The following is a 21,325-nucleotide window of genomic DNA, read 5'->3' as shown; positions in this document are numbered from 1 at the left end:
AGAAAGGGAGGGAAAAAGCAGATCGGAAACAACACAGCAGGTGGGGGTTCGTGGGTTTGCTCAGCAACCGAGGGGAGGTGGAGAGGTTGACAACCGGTTTTTCCGATGGGCTCTCTTCCTCGACTGTTAGCTTATCTCACCGGAGCTATGGCTTCGGGAAAAGCAGGGGTCGAGCAAAACAATAATAGAGGGTGTTTGGGGTGATGCGTCTTAACATGAGAGAGAGAGAGAGAGAGAGAGAGAGAGAGAGACCCTTTAATATTATATATATATATATATATATATATATATATATATATATATATATATATATATATATATATATATATATATATGGGGCAAAACTTCATAAATAGTCCTGTGATTGTGAAATGACAAAAATGCCCTTCACTTAACGGCCAAAAGCTAACGGAATTAGCGAAAAGGACCATCTGTTAAAAGTTTTGAAACCACATGAACTATCTGTGAGGTTTTTTAAATTAGGGATTAAACTTCAGATTTTCGAAAACCATAGGGACCATTTATAAAGTTTTGTCTAAAAAATATCTCCCTAACTTAAGAGCTAAGTTGCCATCAGCCTATCAATAAAATTCAGCGAACTCAAGATCGATCAAATACCATTATGTGTGAATAACGTATTCAAACTTGTTAAACTAATGGAACAAAAATCAAACAAGTTATTCAAAGGAAAAGATAACGCTGACCAACGTTTGACTAGACAAAAAAGTCAAAGTCAGAGCATGCCACGATAGAACACAAAGCCAGGTTGGTATATACATTGCATGTTTTTTTTAATGATTATCCATCCCCACAGGCCACAGTATAGCAGCCTCTTGTTTCCCCCAAACCCCCAATCCACGTGTCGATTTTTGCTTGGTTATTGTGGTTTTGCTCATCTCACGGGCCGTTCCGAAATAGCTGGTAAACAATACGCTGTACGTCTTATCAGAACAAGAATTTGGATTTAAGTCATGTTATTTTTTCTTATAAAGTAAAATTTCAGTATGTTATTAATTAATTCGTGAGGCAACTAATTTAAACTACAAGTTCAATTAACGATCAATAGAGTTCTCGTTTCTTACTTGTGAATGTTGGAAGATCTTTTCATTTGTATTTGTTTGTATATGTATTTTTATTAGTAATTAGGGTAGTTGATATTTATTTTATTTTTCCTCCTATCCTTAAAACCACATAAACGGCACATTAGTTTTTTTTAGTATATATCTTTCTATCTACCTCCATCACATCTCTAAATACACAGAAATAGACAGGTCATCTTTTTTCATCTTTAAATCATTTTTAATCAAACAATTAAAATTAATAAAAATTAATACATAAACATAAAATTATTATTTAACTAAAATAACAAAAAGCAATTTATAGCCTTGAATTCTCACTTTATTTATCTGAGAAATACTAAAAACATGAATCAAACGAAATATAATTTACCAAATGTACTGGAAAGCAACAAACATCAATAATAGATAACTTTATGTTTGTTTGAGAAATACTAACAAATATGAATCAAAAGAAATATAATTTGCAAAATGTATTGTGAAAAGAAACAAACCTCAATAATAGATAGTTTTATGCTTATTTGAGAAATACTAAAAATATGAATATAACGAAATATAATTTACAAAATATATTGACAAGCAACAAACTCCAATAATAGTTTTATGTTTATTTGAGAAATATTAAAGACATGAACCAAACGAAATATCATTTACAAAATGTATTGAAAAAAAAAACCATTACATTTTACAAGGGTAGACTGTTATAGTAATTTGACTTCAACTTATCACGAATATATAATCAAAATAATCAAAAATAATACATAAAATTAAACATGCCCATTCTTTAAAATGGACCTGTAGGAAACCCATTTCATGGGCTCAACATATCGATATGGTCCATTTATTCATCAAGATTACCACAAAAGGGAGGGAAGCTTACTAGCTCAGGATAGCTATCCGGAAATGGCAAGATAACTTTTGGTAGTGGAATTTACTCGACTATCCACTTGGTTGATATACTTTATATATCATTAATTAATAACAAGGTTCTAAAAAGCTCGTCATGACTCCGCCATGGCACGCCACTGCTCCAAGGCTTGTACTTGCCGCCAAGCTTTACCAAAACGCCGTCTTAACTCATATATGTGTATAGAAATGAATAATAGTTGAAAATACATATAAAAATATTAATTATATACAAAATTGCCGCCTTAAGTCACGTCTTTCAAACGACGTGGCTCGCCAAGACTTGTAAAAGCTTGAGGCTTGATATTGCCGCCAAGTCACGCCTTACGTATTTTAGAACCTTGATTAATAACAATAATATATATAACGATTAATTGTTTGATTTAATAATAATTTTAATTTTATGATTTCGATAAATAAATAAAAATAAAAAGTCGAATAATTTTATGTCTAATAATGATAGTAGTTTTTTTATAAGGAACTTTCCTAACTAGGATTTGTTAGGTGAGCTCTGACTAATCTAGTGAACATGATGTTATGTCTCATGTTATGAATTTCCATTTACCTTACCAAATCACCACACCTAAGTGGTTTGATAATGATAATAGTTAATACATTCATATTATCATATATTGAGATTGCATATGTCCATGGTAATTGCAAAAATAATGTTGTTAGAAATGTCAATCAAGAACCAATGATACAAATTTAGCAACTTTTTTGATCTAGTATAATAAATCTGAACTTATAATGAATAACAATAATTTAATTATTTAAACCTACAAACGGATTTTCCTAAATCTATACCTGCAACAATTTATTAAAAATTTTAGATTTTATTTTTGGATTCTTGAAATTAAACCCAAATCCAACAGAGGAATAGAGATTCATTGTGTCTAAGCATCCACACAAGCCACCACCATCCATGCCGAGTACCATATGTTCAGTACCTCCCCTTGTGGTTGATATTGACAATGTCTTTGGGGGCATTAAATCATTCCCTAAAGGAACCTCGTGTGGGAGAGATGGGTTGAGAGCTCAACACATTTTAGATGCTCTTTGTGGAGAAGGTTCAACAATTGCCAAAGACCTCCTATGTGCTATCACATGTATGATTAATTTATGGCTAGGGGGAGATGCCCTTCGAGTTTGGCGGAATTTGTTGCCTCTGCTCCTCTTACACCGCTTCTAAAACCTGACAAGGGAATACGTCCTATTGCAGTAGGAACTATATGGAGACGTTTGGTTTCCAAGCTGGCTATGAAAGGTGTTGGTAAAGAAATGATCAAGTATCTCAATGATTTTTAGTTCGGGGTCGGGGTGTCGGGTGGCGCTGAAGCCGTATTACATAGCGCCAACATGGTGTTGAGTAAACGCCACAATGACGGGTCTCTTTCCATGCTTAATGTGGATTTCTCCAAATACTTAACCTTGTTGACAGATCCGCATTACTTCATGAGGTCAGATTGAGGTGCACTTTCATATCCTTGTGGGTAGAATTCCTATATGGTCAAGCAGCAAGGTTATATCTTGGGGACACATATATTTGGTCTTCTACTGGAGTTCAACAAGGATACCCATTGGGACCACTTCTCTTTGCCCTTGTGTTGCACCCGCTCTTGCATAATATTAGAGACAATTGCAAGCTTCTTCTCCATGCATGGTACCTGGATGATGGCACACTTATTGGAGATTCCGAGGAGGTGGCCAAAGCCTTAGGCATCATTAAGGCTATTGGCCCAAAACTGGGCCTTCAGTTGAATATCAAGAAAACCGAACTCTTTTGGCCCTCGTGTGATGGAAGGAAGCTGCATGAGGGGCTATTCCCAGTTGGCATCGGGAGGCCACCATTGGGGGTGAAACTTCTTGGGGGAGCTGTTAGCAGAGATGCTAGTTTCATTAGCAACTTAGCCATAAAGAGAGCTGAAGGCGCTGTGAATTTGATGCGCCTTCTTCCCCAATTTTTTGACCCGCAGAGTGAGCTCCTTCTACTTCGGTCTTGTATGGGTATTGCTAAACTTTTCTTTGGGCTGAGGACGTGCCAACCCGTTCACATGGAGGAGGCGGCGTTGTTCTTCGATAATGGATTACGCGGGGCGATTGAGGACATTGTGGTTTGTGGTGGCCCCTTCTTTGGCGACTTACAGTGGCGACTTGCTTCCCTACCCATTCGGTTTGGTGGTTAGGGTTTATACTCGGCAGTAGAGGCTACCTCATATGCTTTTGTTGCCTCAAGGGCCCAATCTTGGGTATTGCAAGACCACATCTTACGAGATAGCGGTATTTATGGTATGGATTCTGATTATGCTTGTGCCTTAGATTCTCTTCGTAACAAACTTCCGGACATTGACCTTAGCAGTTTTACTACTAAGGACACCGCCCCCCTAAATCTCAGAATACACTGGCGAGTGCCCTTTTTAGTAAAATTATCCAAGATATGGAAGTGAATTTCAATATGACGGCTCGGCAGAAAGCAGTTTTCCAGTGTTTACGTGCACCACATGCTCAAGATTTTCTTCTAGTTATCCCTATAGATAGGCTTGGCCAACATATGTCTCCGGTGGAGTATCGTACCATCCTCAAATATCGACTCATGATTCCTATATTCTCAGCCGATGAGATATGTCCGGTATGCCGCAAGGTATGTTTGGACTCTTTCGGCGTGCATGCAGTTCATTGCAAAGAGCTCCCGGGGTTCAAATACAAGCACGATATGGTTAGGGATGTTTTGGTCGACATATGTAAGCGTGTCGGGGTTTCCGCCAAGAAAGAGGCTCCTGTGAATTTCCTGACTGACCCGACAGAAGGAAGGTCAACCATTAGACCGGCTGACGTTTTGATTTTTTGATGGGTTGGAGGGAAACACGCATGTGTGGACCTTACATGAGTATCCCCTCTCGTAAGCTTGAGGGCCGGGGGTTTCGCGGCGGGACAGACTGCATTAAAAGCTGCTACATGCAAGGTCTCCAAACATGAGAAACCGTGCATGGAAAATCAACACGCGTTCATACCATTTGTATTTGATACGTTTGGTTTCCTTGCGCCGGATGCGGTGAAGCTTCTTAGTAGACTACAACAGATCATGCATAGCAATGTTATATCCCCTAGATCTATGGATGTAGTCTTTAAAAGAATTGACTTTACCATACAAAAGGGCTTAGCGGCGCAACTTGTCGTCTGTTTGCCTTCTCATTCGTTGTATGATGATAACTAATTCGTTGTATGATGATAACTAAAATCAATCTAAATTATTTAGCTATTGAATTATGAATACATTCAGTGATTCATTTTGCCTAGAAAGAACATTGGATGCCGGATTTACAGGCTTGATCACCTAGATGAAGGATTTCTTGGATTTTTTCAAGGCTTTCGCTAATTCTTTGGTACTCTTCAATTGGCAGTTTACTCTTTTAATGATGTTGGATAAAGGATGACATATCTTGGCATGCGGACCATACAAGACATTGAAAGGTGACCATGCACAGCCACACATGCTCCTTACCCATTTAACCACGAGCGTCTTCTACTTCCAGTGGTGAAATGGTGGACCATTCACAAATTACGCAATTCACCCTCCTCTCATGTCATGTAGCTCCAAACAGAATATGTGGCGGATTCAGTTCGTAGTTCCGGTGAATCACACACACTCGCCTTTTCAATTCTATAAATCAATTTCAAAATTTCCGCCATTTTCTTCTCCAATTGGTTATGGGGAGCTCTGCAGTTTACTCCGCTGTAGTCTCCCCATCTTCACGAGCCTCCTTACACTTCGAATACCGTCCATCGCCCCTCATTTGCCCCACCGCAAAACGCACCTTTCTTCCCCTCCTCCGATCATTACCACCACCAATCACCTCCACTCCTCACCGTCTCTTCCTCTTCACCACCTCCAATCCATCCATCCTTACTCCACTCCCGAAAACCATCAGACCCTTTTCAGCATCATCGTCGAATGATGACAATTCGATCACAGAATCCCCAAAGCTCCAATTACAAGGCGCAAAGATCGTACCTTTAGTACTCTCACTAGGAGTTGGCTTAATCGTACGTTTTTTCATCCCACAACCCGAAGAAGTCACGCCTGAAGCATGGCAACTCTTCTCTATATTCCTCTCCACCATCGCCGGGCTCGTTTTATCGCCATTGCCAGTCGGCGCTTGGGCTTTTCTAGGCCTCACCACCACCATCGTAACCAAAACCTTAACATTCTCAACGGCGTTCAGTGCTTTCACCAATGAAGTGATTTGGTTGATTGTGATTTCTTTCTTTTTCGCTCGTGGGTTCGTTAAAACTGGATTAGGTGAAAGAATCGCCACCTATTTCGTCAAATGGTTAGGGAAGAGTACATTAGGGCTGTCTTACGGATTGACGTTAAGCGAGGCTCTGATTGCTCCGGCGATGCCTAGTACCACCGCCAGGGCCGGTGGCGTTTTCTTGCCGATTATCAAGTCGTTGTCTCTGTCAGCCGGGAGTAAACCCAATGACCCCTCTTCGAAGAAGCTTGGTTCTTATCTCATTCAGTCACAGTTCCAGGTTCCTCCATGACTAAAATCTTGAATTTATCTGATCATATTTGCATTAAATTTGAAATCTGGTGGTCTTTTCTAGCAGTGTACTAGTAATTCTAGTGCTCTTTTCCTCACCGCCGCCGCACAAAATCTCTTATGTCTGCAATTAGCGACGGAACTCGGGGTGGTGGTCGCAGACCCATGGCTTTCTTGGTTCACGGCGGCGAGTGTACCTGCTTTTTCTTCTCTTCTACTTACTCCATATATATTATACAAACTTTACCCTCCGGAAACCAAAGATACACCAGAAGCCCCTGCCATGGCTGCCACCAAGCTCGAGCTTATGGGTCCAGTCACAACTAATGAATGCGTGATGATCTTCACCATGCTTCTTGCTGTCTCTCTATGGGTATTTGGGTATGCCCTAAAAATTTCTATTTAGTGACAAATGTGAAACTTGATTACTACTTAGTGACATTCTCCGTTTATCAATATTTTAAACAGGGATGCAATAGGGATATCAAGTGTTGTAACAGCAATGTTGAGTTTATCAATACTTTTGTTGTTAGGAGTGCTTGAATGGGAAGACTGCTTAAATGAAAAATCGGCATGGGACACTTTGGCTTGGTTTGCAGTGCTTGTGGGCATGGCTAGTCAATTGACCAACTTTGGAATAGTAACATGGATATCAAATTATGTTGCTAATTCTCTGCAATCTTTCTCATTAAGTTGGCCTTTAGCTTTTTGTGTTCTTCAGGCAGCTTACTTCTTGATTCACTACATGTTTGCAAGTCAAACGGGTCACGTGGGAGCATTATATTCCGCTTTTCTAGCCATGCACTTGGCAGCCGGGGTGCCTGGGGTGATGGCAGCACTTGTTCTTGCTTTTAATACAAACTTATTTGGCGCTTTAACGCATTATAGTAGCGGCCAGGCTGCCGTTTATTTTGGAGGTGTGTTTTTTGTTACCTAAAACTTACTGTGTGGGAGTTTCAGTTCCATTTCAATTGTTTCTCATGAAAGAATTAGAACTGTTAATTTTATTTATTTATTTTTTTTATTTTTTGTGTCAACAGCTGGTTATGTAGACCTCCCGGATATATTCAGAATTGGGTTCGTTATGGCGTGTGTTAATGGTGTGATATGGGGGGTTGTTGGCGGTTTCTGGTGGAAGTTTTTGGGGCTCTATTGATTCTCAAGTTCAATGTAACTATGTAAGTAGATATTTTTGTTTTGTATATATGTATTTGTTTCCGTTGGTCAGATGGAATGGAATGACGCAAGAATGGAATGGAGTGACGAATGAATGTAATGGACAAAATAAAAGAATAAACAAGGTAATGAAACGAGTCATTACATTTTATGGTCATATTTGGTTGGAATGTAAGAAGGGAATAAATTCTGATACAAACTTTTTGTATTATAAGAAACACAATGTATATAATTTTAACTCTTACCATATACATGATGTAATTATAATTAATGATCTTTTTCCTTACAAAAATAAAAATTAAGCATGATAAAATCTCATAAAAATGCATATAAGATTTTAATAAAAATTTAGTAAGTTATATAAAGAAAATAAATTTGTAATTTAATTAAGCATTAAAATTTACTAAAAGTTGGTAAATAATTATATTGCAATTTTCATTCTGTTCCATGTGGAATGACGAAAACAACCTCTATGTAAGCATTGAAAACTAAAAAAACAAAAGAAATCATGTTCTTTCAAGAATGCTCCATTCCATGCCTTCAAACAAGACAAACATCTTCTTTTCATTACAATAAAATGAATCATTCCATTTATTCTTCAGATTCTTTCATACCAAACACTACTTTATTTAAATTTCATTTATAGTATTGTTATAAAAATACTCAAATCACCTCTATACATAGTTAACATGTAACATCGAACTATTAGTTAAATGTCTAAAAGATCCTCGAGCAATGAAAAAAAATACTACGCATTATCTTATTAAGTCGTTGTTGGAGGTTCTTCAATCTTATAATTATAAACATAAGAGGTTAAAAGCCGTTGTACATTCACTCATATCTCAGGTAACACTTTATAGAAAGAGTTTTAAACTTTTAATATTTTAATTAAGAAATTAATGGTTGGGGTACATTATTTCTTGTTATGATCCTGGCTGCTACCATTCCAACAGCTAAAGCAGCTCCAAATACCGCATGCAATCGAACACAGAAATATTTTGCCATAAATATCTTCGTTTTATCCTGTAATAAAAAATAAATAAATCTTTTAAACCACTTCAATAATTTATCAATACTTTTTCTGTGATTTTGTAACTAACTAACCTGGTGGTTATCCTCAACAAAGCTGACCACAAGCCTTCCCATGGGTACTGTAAGTGCACACAGAAACTACACCACAAAATTCATTTCAGTTTTCATAAGATTAAGTGTAAGAAATAGCAATGTCATTTTAAATTCTTACAATGGAATTAATTGGAAGAGCTTTGCATATGCCAAGAAGAGCCGAAAGTGAATAGAGAGAAATCACTGCCACTTTCACCACATTTGAACCTGTTTCTGTGCCAATCCTCACCTGTATAAAGTCAAACCATTGACTATTTTTGCAAGTATACTAATACTACCCATGAGGCCATGAGTGAGTGACAAAGACAAACTACTTACTAGTGGAGAGAGCTTTCCTACTGCCTTATCACCTGCAATCTGAGTTTAAGAAAACTTCAGGGAACTGAGAAAGATGAAGAAAATGATGCGACAAAAAAAAATTACAATACCTGGTGAAAATGACTACAAAAAAGAATAAGAGATGTGGTAATGCCAACAAGGAGTGAAGCAGATAGAATTGTGGTGGTTATTGGTAGCATCTCCGCCCTTATGCCGCCACCCTGCAACAAGTAAAATGCTGTGGTTGCAAAAGGACCGAATGCTGCAAAGCACAGCGGTTCTCCCAAACCATGGTAACTCAACCGAAAAGGTGGACACTGTAAGGGATTAGTTATAGCCTTTTAGGGACAATGTCATTAAAATAACCAAGTTTCATAATTGTTCCATTGTTGTGTAATTTTGTAGTTGAAAAAAATTTCAGGTACAAATCGAGCAATGCATTTTGGGAACTTTCAGTTTTAGGTGTTGAATTGGTACCTGATATATGTAACCACAAGTGATGGCAGAAGCAAGTAGCAAGATTGACCTCACATTTCCAGCTTCCATGGATGCCCAAAGAATCCCCATACACCCCAAACCAAGAAACACCAAAGCAGCAGTTAGGGTCATGGATCGGCTGCATAGGCATGATACATAAAAATTTAGTGAGAGAAAGATGTAGAGAGAGAGAGAGAGAGAGAGAGAGAGAGAGAGAGGGAGATTAATGTAATTTACCTGCTGATCATGTTAACAACAGATTCTTTCTTGTTTATATCTGCTCCTGTATCAAAATCATATACATCGTTGCTGCCCAGATGATACAGGAACATGAATGCAGTTGCTATATATAGACAATAAGAGAAAAAGGTTTTCATGAATCAGGTGTTGTTGTTGTTACCTTAAATTGAGCCAAGTGATTATGAGAACTGATGAAGCCAAAAGCAGAACATATTGTTTGGCTTTAAACAAGCCTGTCTGAAGATAAGCTGCTGCAGTTCCAACCTATTTAGAAACGATGTCATGTCATTTCATCGAGCAGTTGGAGTGCACGAAGAATGCAACTTCTTGGAACAACAGCAACTTACGGTCAAGGGAACCAGTGCAACGGAATAGATTGGTAATTTGATTGCTCTCCATACTAATGTTGCTTTAGGTATGTCATCTTCATGAGCATGAGCAGAAATGGTGGAGGGATCATCTGCTTGACTTTTGATGGGAGTTGGTTGACTTCTTCTTTCTCGATAGATCTTCAAGCGTCTTATATGAGTCCCATTGAAGTATAATCGAGTGGTAAAGCAACACCATGATGAAGTTTTTAAGTTACCCGACAGTGAAACTATGGGGTAAATCCTGTTGAAAAGGAAAATGAGAGAAGTCACGAAATTAAGAGTGTTGCATTGACTACCAAAAACTAATTAAGATATCCATGCTTAAGACCCACTTGCCAAATTACTCAGCATGTGAATAAAAGAAATATCTGAAACTATTATCAGTAAAATAATAATGTTTTCAAATGTTAAAAAAAACTATATAACAACCAAATAATTGTCAAATTACAGATATTATATCTCATTCCGAGAAAAGAATATGCCTGTGATGAATTCAAGGTACCTTCAAATGATAATCATTAAAAAAAAAATCTATTGAGAATTACATATGCGACACAATTTCAGTGGGTTTCTCTATGGAAATCTAATTCTCATATAGCTTACAGAACATATTGAATATCTTAAATTACTGATTCCAAAAACCTTGTTCCCAAGATTAATCCTACTTAGGGGTGTTTGGGATTGCTTTTAAACATCAAAAGTCCTTTTTTAAAAGGACTTTTTTATAAAATGACTTTTTGTAAAAGGAACTCTTTAAAAAATGTTTGGATTAACAAAATGATTTTTAGCTTAACTTTTACATGTAAAATCACAAAAAATCAGATTTTTGTGATTTTTTGAAACCTTTCATTTTACTCTATGCAAAAAGTCATTTTAAAAATAACTTTTCTATTATCCAAACATCTTTTTATTTTTTGAAAAAGTTAAAAGTCAAAAGTCATTCTAAAAGCAATCCCAAACGCCCTTTTAATCTCAATCATAGACATTCTTTTTCATATCCCTGTTCAACTTCTTGGAACAACAGCAGCCTAATTTTTTTGGTTTATGTTAACGCGTTTTATTTTAGGCTTTTTAGCACATGTCTTGAATAGGATGCACAGAATTTTAAACAAACAGTCTGAATTAAACTATTGCCACGAAATTTCTGAAAAAACAAACAATATCTATAAGTTTCTGCATTTTTTTTTTCTGAACACCATTGAAATGCCAAACTAGTATTTATATGTCTAAAACCAGGTACTCTTTTTCAAAAATTTCACGCAATTTAAAACGAAAACGAGAAATGAGAATCAAGGAGCAAATATTTCAAGAAAAAACATAAGATTGCATATATAGTAGTAGTAAGAGAGAAAAGGAAAAAAAAACAAGTACAAAAAGATGAACATGCCTGGTGAAATTGGGGGTGTTGTGGAGATGAAGGCCAGAACCCATAGTCTTTGGTTGCACAAAATGGGCATCATATTTAGCAGGCTGCAACTCCCACCACATACATTTTCTCTATCGTGGAGGGAGAGAGGATAAGGATGTTTTACACTTAGACTCCCTATACTTTGAACTAAATTTAAATAGGCCCAGGTGGTTTCGAATTTGGCAAGAAATCCCATCATATCATAAGTCTGGTCAGAGTTGTGCCACATTTGCCGACCACATAAAATTTGTCCTACAAAAATTTGTAATTTAAAAGGTGTGGGTTATATGCTTGCCATTTTTTTTTTGTAAATTAATTATATTAAAAATAATTAATTTAAACAAATAAATTTAAGACTAAAGAGTATTATAATAATTAACTTATATTTTTGAAATATAATAATAATTAACTTAAATAGAAGGGATTTATTTGAATTAATAAAGAGTATTAAAGATGAAATGAAAGGGAATAAATTAAAATGACAATTTTTATAAAGTAAATATAATATTTTCTATTTTAAGTTTGAGGTAAAAGGTGTAGCAAAAGAGAATTCTCAGGGACCAATATTGAAATTTCCAATTCAAAACTATTTCTCTCTGGTCCGTAGATATATATGTGGAGTTGTCTTTGCCATGGTCATGACGTGGTGTTCGCGGAAGCCACGTCAGTTTTGCCTAGTTTTCTACCGAACCATATACCGTGTAGCCTAATTAAAAGATATTTTGGTGTACGCCTTATTCACAATTATGAGTTAATCAATGCAACCGTCACCACACCCTAAACATATTTAGTTTCCAATGAAGGAAACCGATTACAACAGTAGTATCCGACTTTTGATTTTGTTCGTATTGAATTAGTTTTTATACATTTATACTAGCAAAAAAAATTATGTTAAAAAAATATAATTATGTAGGTCATAAGAGTATTTTTTAACATAAAAAATAAGTTATTTGGTAAATTATATACATTAAAAAATGACTAAATGTGAATAAAAGTAAAATTTTGTTATCTTATAATTCATTATTCATTCTTAATCTTTCATTTTAATTTTATTAAAAAAATCTATTAATTTGTAAAATATTCATTTTTTTATAAAATTTATTTTTATATCTCTTTCTTATCGTGATAAAAAAAAATAATTAAGCATTAAAATGAGACTTACCAACCACCGTAATTATAATAAATAAAAATTATTTCGATGATCATTCAAATATTATCTTCACTTGGAACTTTAATCTTTTTCAAGTTTTCACAAACGAGAATGCCAAGTGGATATTTGATCTTATAAGCTCTAAAGGGTTATGACTCACACATTTTTGCCTTAGTTAAATCCATCCCCTTTGCAACATAAAGGACACTAAAAGGGGGCACAACCCCCTCACCTTTGCTATTCATCATATTTAGAATAAAATTTTGTATGCTCCAATATGGATTTCGTGTGTTTGCTATCAACTGTTTCAAAATTGGGCGTCATTTGATGAATCTTTGTTTGAGAAAGTCTAGATTATTTGCCTTCGATGTTGATTCTCTATCCATAGACGTGATGTGTGATCACGGCGACACCAAAGGACACATAAGTGATGTGTAATTAATAACCATTCATTCCTTTCGGCCTAAACTTCTATATTTGTGTGTTATGTTTCACTTCATTTTGACTTGTTTGATTAAATCTTTTGGATTAATTAGTTTGTTCATGTTATTTGCTTTATTAATAAGTGGTTGACAGTATCAGGAAAAATTACTTCTTGAATTATCCACCTTTTATTTGTGTAGAGTTTTTAGCATGTATATATGAAAGAGTTTACAATGGTGTCATGAAGCACCTACTGTATTGTTATTTGTGAAAGATGTTGCACATTTCTCTTTTTTTATGAATAGTTTTATGTTGAGTTGCAAATAGACTAAAAGGGTAAAATGATCATGTTGATCATTCAACACAGCCAGTCAGACGCATAATCAAACAACATGGTTTGAGTGGGTCTCTAACTTAAGTCTGACTCAATCAACAACTTCTAAATAACCCCTTAGCCTTAAGTACATGGTCAAGTGTGATGCCAGGCGTGAAGACCAAGTCAAAATATCACATTACTCTTTTGATTTTGGAATATTCTAAGAGCACAAGTAGATCGTGGATAAGACAGACAGACAAGGGAACTGAGCTGAATAAACTTCTCTCTAGAGTGTGTCACTGGTTTTTGTGTAGCACATGATTTACTTGAAGAACATAATTTTATCATGTCGTTTTAAATAATAGACGTGTATATAAATGAAACCATGAACTCATTAGGCTCTATGATTACAAAATTTATTTTTTAAAATTCTACAACCTAAGATATTTGCAATGCGGGTAGTGATAGTAAAGAAAAAGAGAAAGCCAGATTGTCGAGGCTTTAGAAATAGCCCGAAGAAAGGTAACACTTAATGAAAATTATCTCGGTTTTGATATCCATATCTCCTATATCAACACCATTATTAGTCAAATTTTTTATATGATCTGGAGGAATATTAATAATTATTTTAGTTATTCAAAATAAAATTTGGGATCTTACAATCCTTTGAAGTAAGATTCTTTGTCTTTGTGCAGGCTATTTAATAAGAAAAAGTTCAAAATGTGAGTATTGAATTAGCTAAACAAAACTCCTAAAGTTAAGGCTGGAGTGAACCTCATATATTGACACCATAAACAATTTAGATGTAGATCAAAATTGGGTCAGTGATCAATAAAGTTCATTCGGAAGCAAATTCCATCTCAAAGTTGTCAAAAATTCAACCTAGCTAAGATTTTGTTTGGATTTGGTAGGAAAATGTGCATATTAGGCAGGCCAAAGTTGTGGTGAGGAGCATACGACTTGTTGGTTTTGATTCAAGAGAGGACTTTAAAGGCTTTTTTTGTCGTCTTCAAACTATAAATTATTAGCCGTTAAAAGTCGGTTTATGCATGATTCTATCACTTTATGTTTAGAGGTCAATTGTGGGTCTAGTCTAGGCAAATAATTGTGGGCTAGATCAATAGTTGATAAAGAGAAGCTACAAATGGGTGAAAATATATGACTAATGATACCCTTTAGTGCAAGGAAACGGAAATTAATGTAGTCCAACTATCTTGGAGTTGACAAAATAATTTGGAGTATATTGATGCTAATATGTTTTGATATTTTCTTTTGAGTTATATAAACTTCTTATAAAGAAAAAAAAACTTTGTTAACAAATAACTGACTTTAGGAAAAAAACTAAAAAAACTTTTTATCCACAATCAATTTTGACATCAAATTTCCTATGTGTATTGTATATGACTTATTTAAAAGAATCATTAAAAAAATAAGATCTTTTTTTTATTTGTATATGCATATTTTTTTTAAAGTATGCATATTCAAACAGATTGAATATGCATCAAAAATATATTTAAAAAAATTAAAATATTAAAATTGAAATATAACAAATATTTTTGGTATAATATATATATATATATATATATATATATATATATATATATATATATATATATATATATATATATATTAAAATTTTGTTTTTTTTATTTCAACGAAAATACTTCTTATATTTTGATTTTAATATTAAAAAAACAAGTTTTTAAAAAAATACACATTTGATACATATTCATATTTTTTAATGTGCATATGCACATGTACAAAAAAAATCATTTTTTTACATTTCTCTTATATAAACCATACCCAATATTTATGTGAAATTTGGTGTTAAATTCAATATGGATAAAAAGATCTCCAAGTTTCGTCTTGTAAATGTAGTTTTTCATTGAACTTGCTTTTATATATATATATATATATATATATATATATATATATATATATATATATATATATATATATATATATATATACTCACTAGTTCTTAGTCATATTTCTCATGATTAGCTTGGACTTGTAACTTGTCTCTTTATTTTTAATAAGAATTCTAAAGGCACGGTGATATTAGTCACCTTCCAAGGTTTTATGCTATAGATTTTAAAAGATTAAAAGCTTTCCTCGTATATCTCCTGTTCTTGCATTGATATTTACGTTAATATTTCTTTATCTTCAACTTTAAACACGTATTTCTAAAATACTAATACTTATATGCATTTTATACATCTTAAAAATATTTCCGATGTCGTTGCAAGTATTCAATATATCAAACATCTTACGACGTTTTTGTATATTCAACATATTTACAACTTTAACATTATTTTTTGTCCCTTTAAACAAAAATACATTTATCTATATCTTAAACACAATTGAGATTCCGAATAGTTTTTACATATAAAGTCAATAATATATTTATCAATATTTCTCTTTATTTTTCTTAAGATCTTGACAACATTCAAGATCTTCGGCACCTTTTAACATCTTCAGCATTTTAAAATTTGCTTTCTTAAAATCTTGATTTAGAACATCACACGACACTTACTAATTTGGTTACAAGTTATTAAGTTGATTTTTGACCAAAATAATATTTATTGTTTTGGTTAAAAATATACTTGATAACTTTGTAACTAAATTAGTATATGTGGTGTAATGTTTTGTCAATAGATTCTAAGATGAAGAGTTGTGAATGGTTTAATATGTTGAAATATGATGAAGATCCTGGGTACGGTTAAAATCTTAAAAAAAGAAACACTAATAAATGCTTTAATTGTTTAAGAAATTCAAATATATGTTCGAGATAATTTGAAAGCGGTAAAAATATTCAAACGTAGTCTATAGCAAAAATGTTTGATATAAATACTTTTTAAGATAACATGATGCTTAAGATGTTTGAAATGAGTAAAGGCTTTCAAGATAAATCAAAGTAACTATCAAGGACGTGATACATGATATATGAGGAAATCCCTTGATCTTTCAAGATCTCTGGCACAAAACATTGGAAGCTTTCAAGATATATGTTTTCTATTTAAAAGCAAGTCATGAAATCTATGAAACTAGTATAGTAACAATAGGTCAATGTTGATTTGAGTACATCCAATAGTTTGGATGAAATGTATTTTTGAAACTGTCTTCTTGATCATACGAATAAGAAATGCATTACCCAATATCTAGTTGGATGGGATATTGGAAGTCATTTGACCACAAGTCTTAGGATAAATGCAAGTTTTGTTTGTCAAGATAGACGACAAAAGCACCATTTAATGGAGAGAATATCTATTGGATTTAGTTCACACTAATGAACCGTTCAAATTAACCACAATAAATGGTAAGACCAAATTCGTTACCTCTAAGGGTATGAACCTGTTTATATGGATAAACATAAATCTAGAACCTTCAAGGTGGTCAGAGATTCTATTAAATGAAGTTTGGAATCAACTGGGAAAAATGACGAGATACTCAGATCCAATAGGGATAGTGAGCATCTTAGTCAAACGTCTAACGATCATCTACGGAATTATGAAAAAAATTCACAAACTATCTGTATTCAGAACACTGCCATAAACATTGTAGCTGGAAATAGAAATCAATCATTGTTTGATTTGATAAATGATAATTCGTACTATGCTTACAAACAGTTCATGGATTATATCATGAAGAGTGTTGCAAGAGTCCTTGGTATTTCACCAACTGAGAAAGTTTATGAGACACTATTTGAGATGTGGAGTGCGGTTCGTTCCTCACTAGTACATTTGGAAGTCTAGGATTGTGAAGCTTATGCTCATCGTGAAGTGCTTGACAAACTAGAGCCTAGCACAAAGATGTGTTACTTCATTGCATATCCTAATAAGTCTTTTAGGTATTTGTTTTGCAAACCCTCTCAGAATAAAGTATTTTTGTTGCTCGAATGGGTAGTCTTCCAAGAGAGGGAGCTGACATCCATATAGGCTAGTGGGAGCCAAATTGATCTTGATGAGATTCAAGGGTCAACCAACTAAGAACTTAAAGTTGAAACTGTAACTCAACCAAAGTTTGAATGTCCTGTTGAGTAATCTGACATACCTCCACCTCATCCTCAAAGGTCTGATAAAGGACGTCATGTACCTATATAGATTCTATATTACTAAGGAAACGAGTCACTAGTAGATGGCAATCAGAGTCTACCAACTATCGGAAGCTATGGCAGGCCCTAAAGGCTAAAAAATAAAAGGATGATATGGAGAGCGAGATCCAATCCATGAATGTTTAGAATTTGGTTGATCGCCTACCCAGCCTTAAAACCGTTAGGTGTAAGTACATATTTAAGAAGAAGACAAACATGGATAAGAATACACACATTCTCTAACCAAGATAGGTTATGAAGGGCATGTATGTTGGGTTTTTATTCAAAAATAGTCTAATTATAGTGACACATTCGACGTAATTAACAATGAAAACATTTTTAGATTTGAATAACCATTTACCCACCAATGATCATTTTGCAAAGATTAGAAAGATTAAAACACAAGCAAAGGAAAGAAGGAGTTAACAACCTTTGAAGACTTTGGTTCTATTTGGAAATTAGGAAGTTGATGAAGATGACCTTAAACTCAAAAGAAGAAGTCCTCTATAACGTATCCACCAAGGCAATAATAAATTACCAAAGATGCTAGTTTTTCACTTGCGAATTAGTTTTTCTTAATCCTTAGAAGTATATACAAAATATAAATCAAAGGAGAAGAAATTAAAAGGCTTAAATTTGCACAACATTCGCAATACCATAAAGGGAAGAACACCCTTGTGTTCTCGGATTTTTGGCAGCCAAAGGGAGTGGTGAAAGAGAGTAGAAAGAAGCCATAGTTTTTCCATCCCATGCCTTTCTTTTATATATATTTTATGTACAAAAGTAAGTCATATAATAATGTAAAGAATGGGGGCTTTCTTACAATCATGGGTGAACCATTAAACAAAGAAAAAAGCAATACTAGCACCATCATAGGGTAACCCACGTTTTTATGGTCAAGGGGACAAAGGCTGAAGTTTCCATTACTTTATTCATAACTAGCTAGTTGGATGACAACTTTAATGGTTACTCAAAGTGACCAAAATAACACAACATTATATTCATGCCATATGATATTAAGCTAGTTTTTGTTCTCTTTTATTTTTATTTCCTATAAACAATAATTCACAATATGTTGGAAAATATTATTTTAATACAATAATGTTTATCCAATTAAATACATGTGTTGATATACATTAATAATCAAAATTACTCTAATAAATAATCAATTAGTAGTAATTTTCTATAAGGTGTGACCCTATAGAATCATATGTTATTAACAATATCATTTTATAATGACTCTTGGGCATCTAAGATCTTTCAATCTACCACTCGCACAAGACTCATCATACGACGAAGAATACCATTTAACTACCCCCAATAACATACGACGAAGAATACCATTCATCCACATCTAATACCCAAAAGCTCCAAGCTTCAATTGATTTATAAGGTAAGTTTAGCAGTTATCCCTTTGTTACAGACATTCTATTGAACATGAGACTTGGATCGCAATAAATCTCATTTGGTTTTCAACTTTGGGTAATGCGTGTTTTCCTAGCTCTCAACACATAGGTGGAAAAAATCTCATATTGAGTACATAAGCCTTTTTCATAGTTTATGCCATACCTGAAAACGGCTTTTATAATTGTTCGTTTAAGGATCAACATTTGAACACATCAAAGCACAACACTCCATATACTTCAGTCTCATTATATATCTCACGTGTTAAGGATATACATATAGTAATTTTTTAATCAATTGTCACTCATAGCAACAATCTATGAGATGAGCTTGATGCGGGTATGTTCAGTACCAGTTCTCTGACAAGTCCTATTTATTTATTTATCTATTTATATAAAACAAATCAAAAGGAAAAACACAAACCCAACAAAATTGGAATAATTTACGTAATTAATTAATTCAAAACTTAAATTGTAATTTCGTACAAATTAAAAAAAAAATCCTAAAGTAACATATCAAAAAGATCTATATAACATTTAATAATTAAACCGTGTAGATTCAAGGAGCTTCGATCACCCAAAGCTTCGATCACCCAAATCAGCCCATGAGTATAATATTGTCAATGTTACTTTCTACTTTCTAGAACATTACCATCCATATATAATACTTTCAAACAACTCTAAGTATTAAGGATATAAACTAGCCATACCTCCCAATTAAGACAATAATTAAATAGGAATAGAAGTTATACCTTTTTATAGGAACAATCAAATAACCATGGTTTTGAAATATCCATTATCAAATATTTTGAACATACAGAGTTTAACAAGGGACTCAGAAGAATAGGGGGACTGAACAAAAAATGATGATCATGGAATTATATTAAGATATACAAAAAATGATAAGTGAACAAGGTCAAAAACATACTGATACAAATTCCTTTCTACAAGTATCCCTAATAATAAAACTAAAGTTAGACATTAGTTAAAAACATACCAATGTAAATTTGAAAACTTAAAATTCATAGTTCATAACATTAGGTAAATTACTGAATTACCCTAAAATGCAAGTTTTCACTAAACCTAACATTATTGAACCTGGTAATGGAAGTACATGATAAAAAAAATCTTGAAATTGGAAAGTTCTTGTTCTCTTTCATTATCTTGAACATCTACAAAATGAAAGAATTAAACAGATTTAATGTCAAATTATTGAACTGGAAGAACACACAACTTTATACACTTACTTACCATTTTTATAAAATTTGTGATCTTTTTACCTGATATGCACAGTACAACACATTTTTTTTGGAACTTTATGTTGTAGAACAATAGAAGATATATGGGTGACAATTCCAATGACATGGACCTGCAATTTATAAAAGAAAAACAACATTTGATAAATTTGGTCAAATCAGAAGAAAGTATAAACATGAAGGTGTACCATATTTTAACAAGCTACATGTACATGCATGTTTTTCACACTCTAAATTTAGTTAAGCAAGTAGTGCTTAGAACAAAAGGGTATATAAGTAATTTTCGTATTTGTTGGCCATTAGTGTGAAGGTGAACTAGTTTCTGTGATTCATATCTAGAAGATGAAGAATTAGATCTTCAATATTTTCTCAAGGTGTACAATATTTTATCAAGCTACATGAACAAACACTTTTTGAGTGTGAGAAAAGAGATTAAAACATACAATCAGAGTCAAAAGCAAACCTAATAACATAAAACATTTACAACCATAATCCACAAAAAAATTGAGAAAAAAAATCTATCAAGAATGTAACAGAAAGAGATGAAGAATATAAAGAACAAAGCAATTGGGCAATTCAATTAAATAGGGCATAAATTAGGGTAGAAGCATGGAAACATCAATTTACCTTCTTTCCATCATTCTCCTTCTTCATCTTCTGATTCATGGTACATGAAATCAAATCACATGAAAGTTTGATTACTGGTTTAAAGGTGATGGTGACTTATTAAAAAGAAGTACCTTCTTTAGTTCATATTGATGTTCTTCTAACTGATCGATATGCTCCATCAAGCTGTGTTCCATGGCCAATTAGTGTTACATCATCAATTTCATAGTAACAACCAGCAACAAAGAGCTTAGATATGTGGGTTAAAAAACAATTGGGAACCGAAAAAATAAATATTGAAACAAATTCCATAGGCGGTTCTCTCAATCGTAGAGTTTCTCCTTCATTTTATATAAAGCTCTTCAAATTGCATAACATGATGCAGGTTCGTTTTATTGCTCTCTTCGACTTTTTCAATATTTCAGATCAACCTAATG

The 21,325-nt window shown here is 33.7% G+C and overlaps 2 protein-coding genes across 4 annotated transcripts; one reads left to right on the top strand and one right to left on the bottom strand.

The window, feature by feature from the left end:
• Positions 1–5,509: 5,509 nt before the first annotated feature.
• On the top strand, positions 5,510–7,951 carry LOC145115840 (dicarboxylate transporter 2.1, chloroplastic-like). 2 transcript variants are annotated; one of them, XM_079052196.1, is made up of 4 exons: positions 5,510–6,515; positions 6,591–6,907; positions 6,995–7,443; positions 7,567–7,951. In XM_079052196.1, the coding sequence occupies exons 1-4, from the start codon at positions 5,691–5,693 to the stop codon at positions 7,680–7,682; spliced, it is 1,707 nt and encodes a 568-aa protein (XP_078908322.1). In that variant the 5' UTR covers positions 5,510–5,690; the 3' UTR covers positions 7,683–7,951. The 2 variants fall into 2 exon arrangements, with proteins under 2 accessions (XP_078908322.1, XP_078908323.1); XM_079052197.1 differs by having other exon boundaries at positions 5,511–6,515; positions 6,594–6,907.
• A 487-nt stretch (positions 7,952–8,438) lies between these two features.
• On the bottom strand, positions 8,439–11,750 carry ABC4 (UbiA prenyltransferase family protein). 2 transcript variants are annotated; one of them, XM_079051804.1, is made up of 10 exons: positions 11,621–11,750; positions 10,210–10,474; positions 10,023–10,126; positions 9,860–9,931; positions 9,623–9,761; positions 9,256–9,462; positions 9,146–9,184; positions 8,946–9,056; positions 8,807–8,872; positions 8,439–8,725 (listed from the first exon to the last, which is right to left on the bottom strand). In XM_079051804.1, the coding sequence occupies exons 1-10, from the start codon at positions 11,719–11,721 to the stop codon at positions 8,591–8,593; spliced, it is 1,239 nt and encodes a 412-aa protein (XP_078907930.1). In that variant the 5' UTR covers positions 11,722–11,750; the 3' UTR covers positions 8,439–8,590. The 2 variants fall into 2 exon arrangements, with proteins under 2 accessions (XP_078907930.1, XP_078907931.1); XM_079051805.1 differs by having other exon boundaries at positions 9,256–9,366.
• Between the last annotated feature and the right edge of the window lie 9,575 nt (positions 11,751–21,325).

This window comes from Lactuca virosa, chromosome 5 (assembly GCF_052849685.1).
Source record: "Lactuca virosa cultivar CGN04683 chromosome 5, Lactuca_virosa_CGN04683_v6, whole genome shotgun sequence".
NCBI lineage: Eukaryota > Viridiplantae > Streptophyta > Magnoliopsida > Asterales > Asteraceae > Lactuca > Lactuca virosa.
This window is presented reverse-complemented; position numbering and strand designations above follow the sequence as displayed.

Bases quoted from the DNA above. Each gene is read 5' to 3' on its own strand.
- LOC145115840 (XM_079052196.1), top strand. From the start codon at position 5,691: ATGGGGAGCTCTGCAGTTTACTCCGCTGTAGTCTCCCCATCTTCACGA. The intron at 6,516-6,590 runs GTTCCTCCATGA...GGTCTTTTCTAG, and splicing joins TCATTCAGTCACAGTTCCAG to CAGTGTACTAGTAATTCTAG. The intron at 6,908-6,994 runs GTATGCCCTAAA...TATTTTAAACAG, and splicing joins GTCTCTCTATGGGTATTTGG to GGATGCAATAGGGATATCAA.
- ABC4 (XM_079051804.1), bottom strand. From the start codon at position 11,721: ATGTGGTGGGAGTTGCAGCCTGCTAAATATGATGCCCATTTTGTGCAA. The intron at 9,932-10,022 runs GTAACAACAACA...TCATCTGGGCAG, and splicing joins ATCACTTGGCTCAATTTAAG to CAACGATGTATATGATTTTG. The intron at 8,873-8,945 runs GTAAGAATTTAA...TTTGTGGTGTAG, and splicing joins CTCTTCCAATTAATTCCATT to TTTCTGTGTGCACTTACAGT.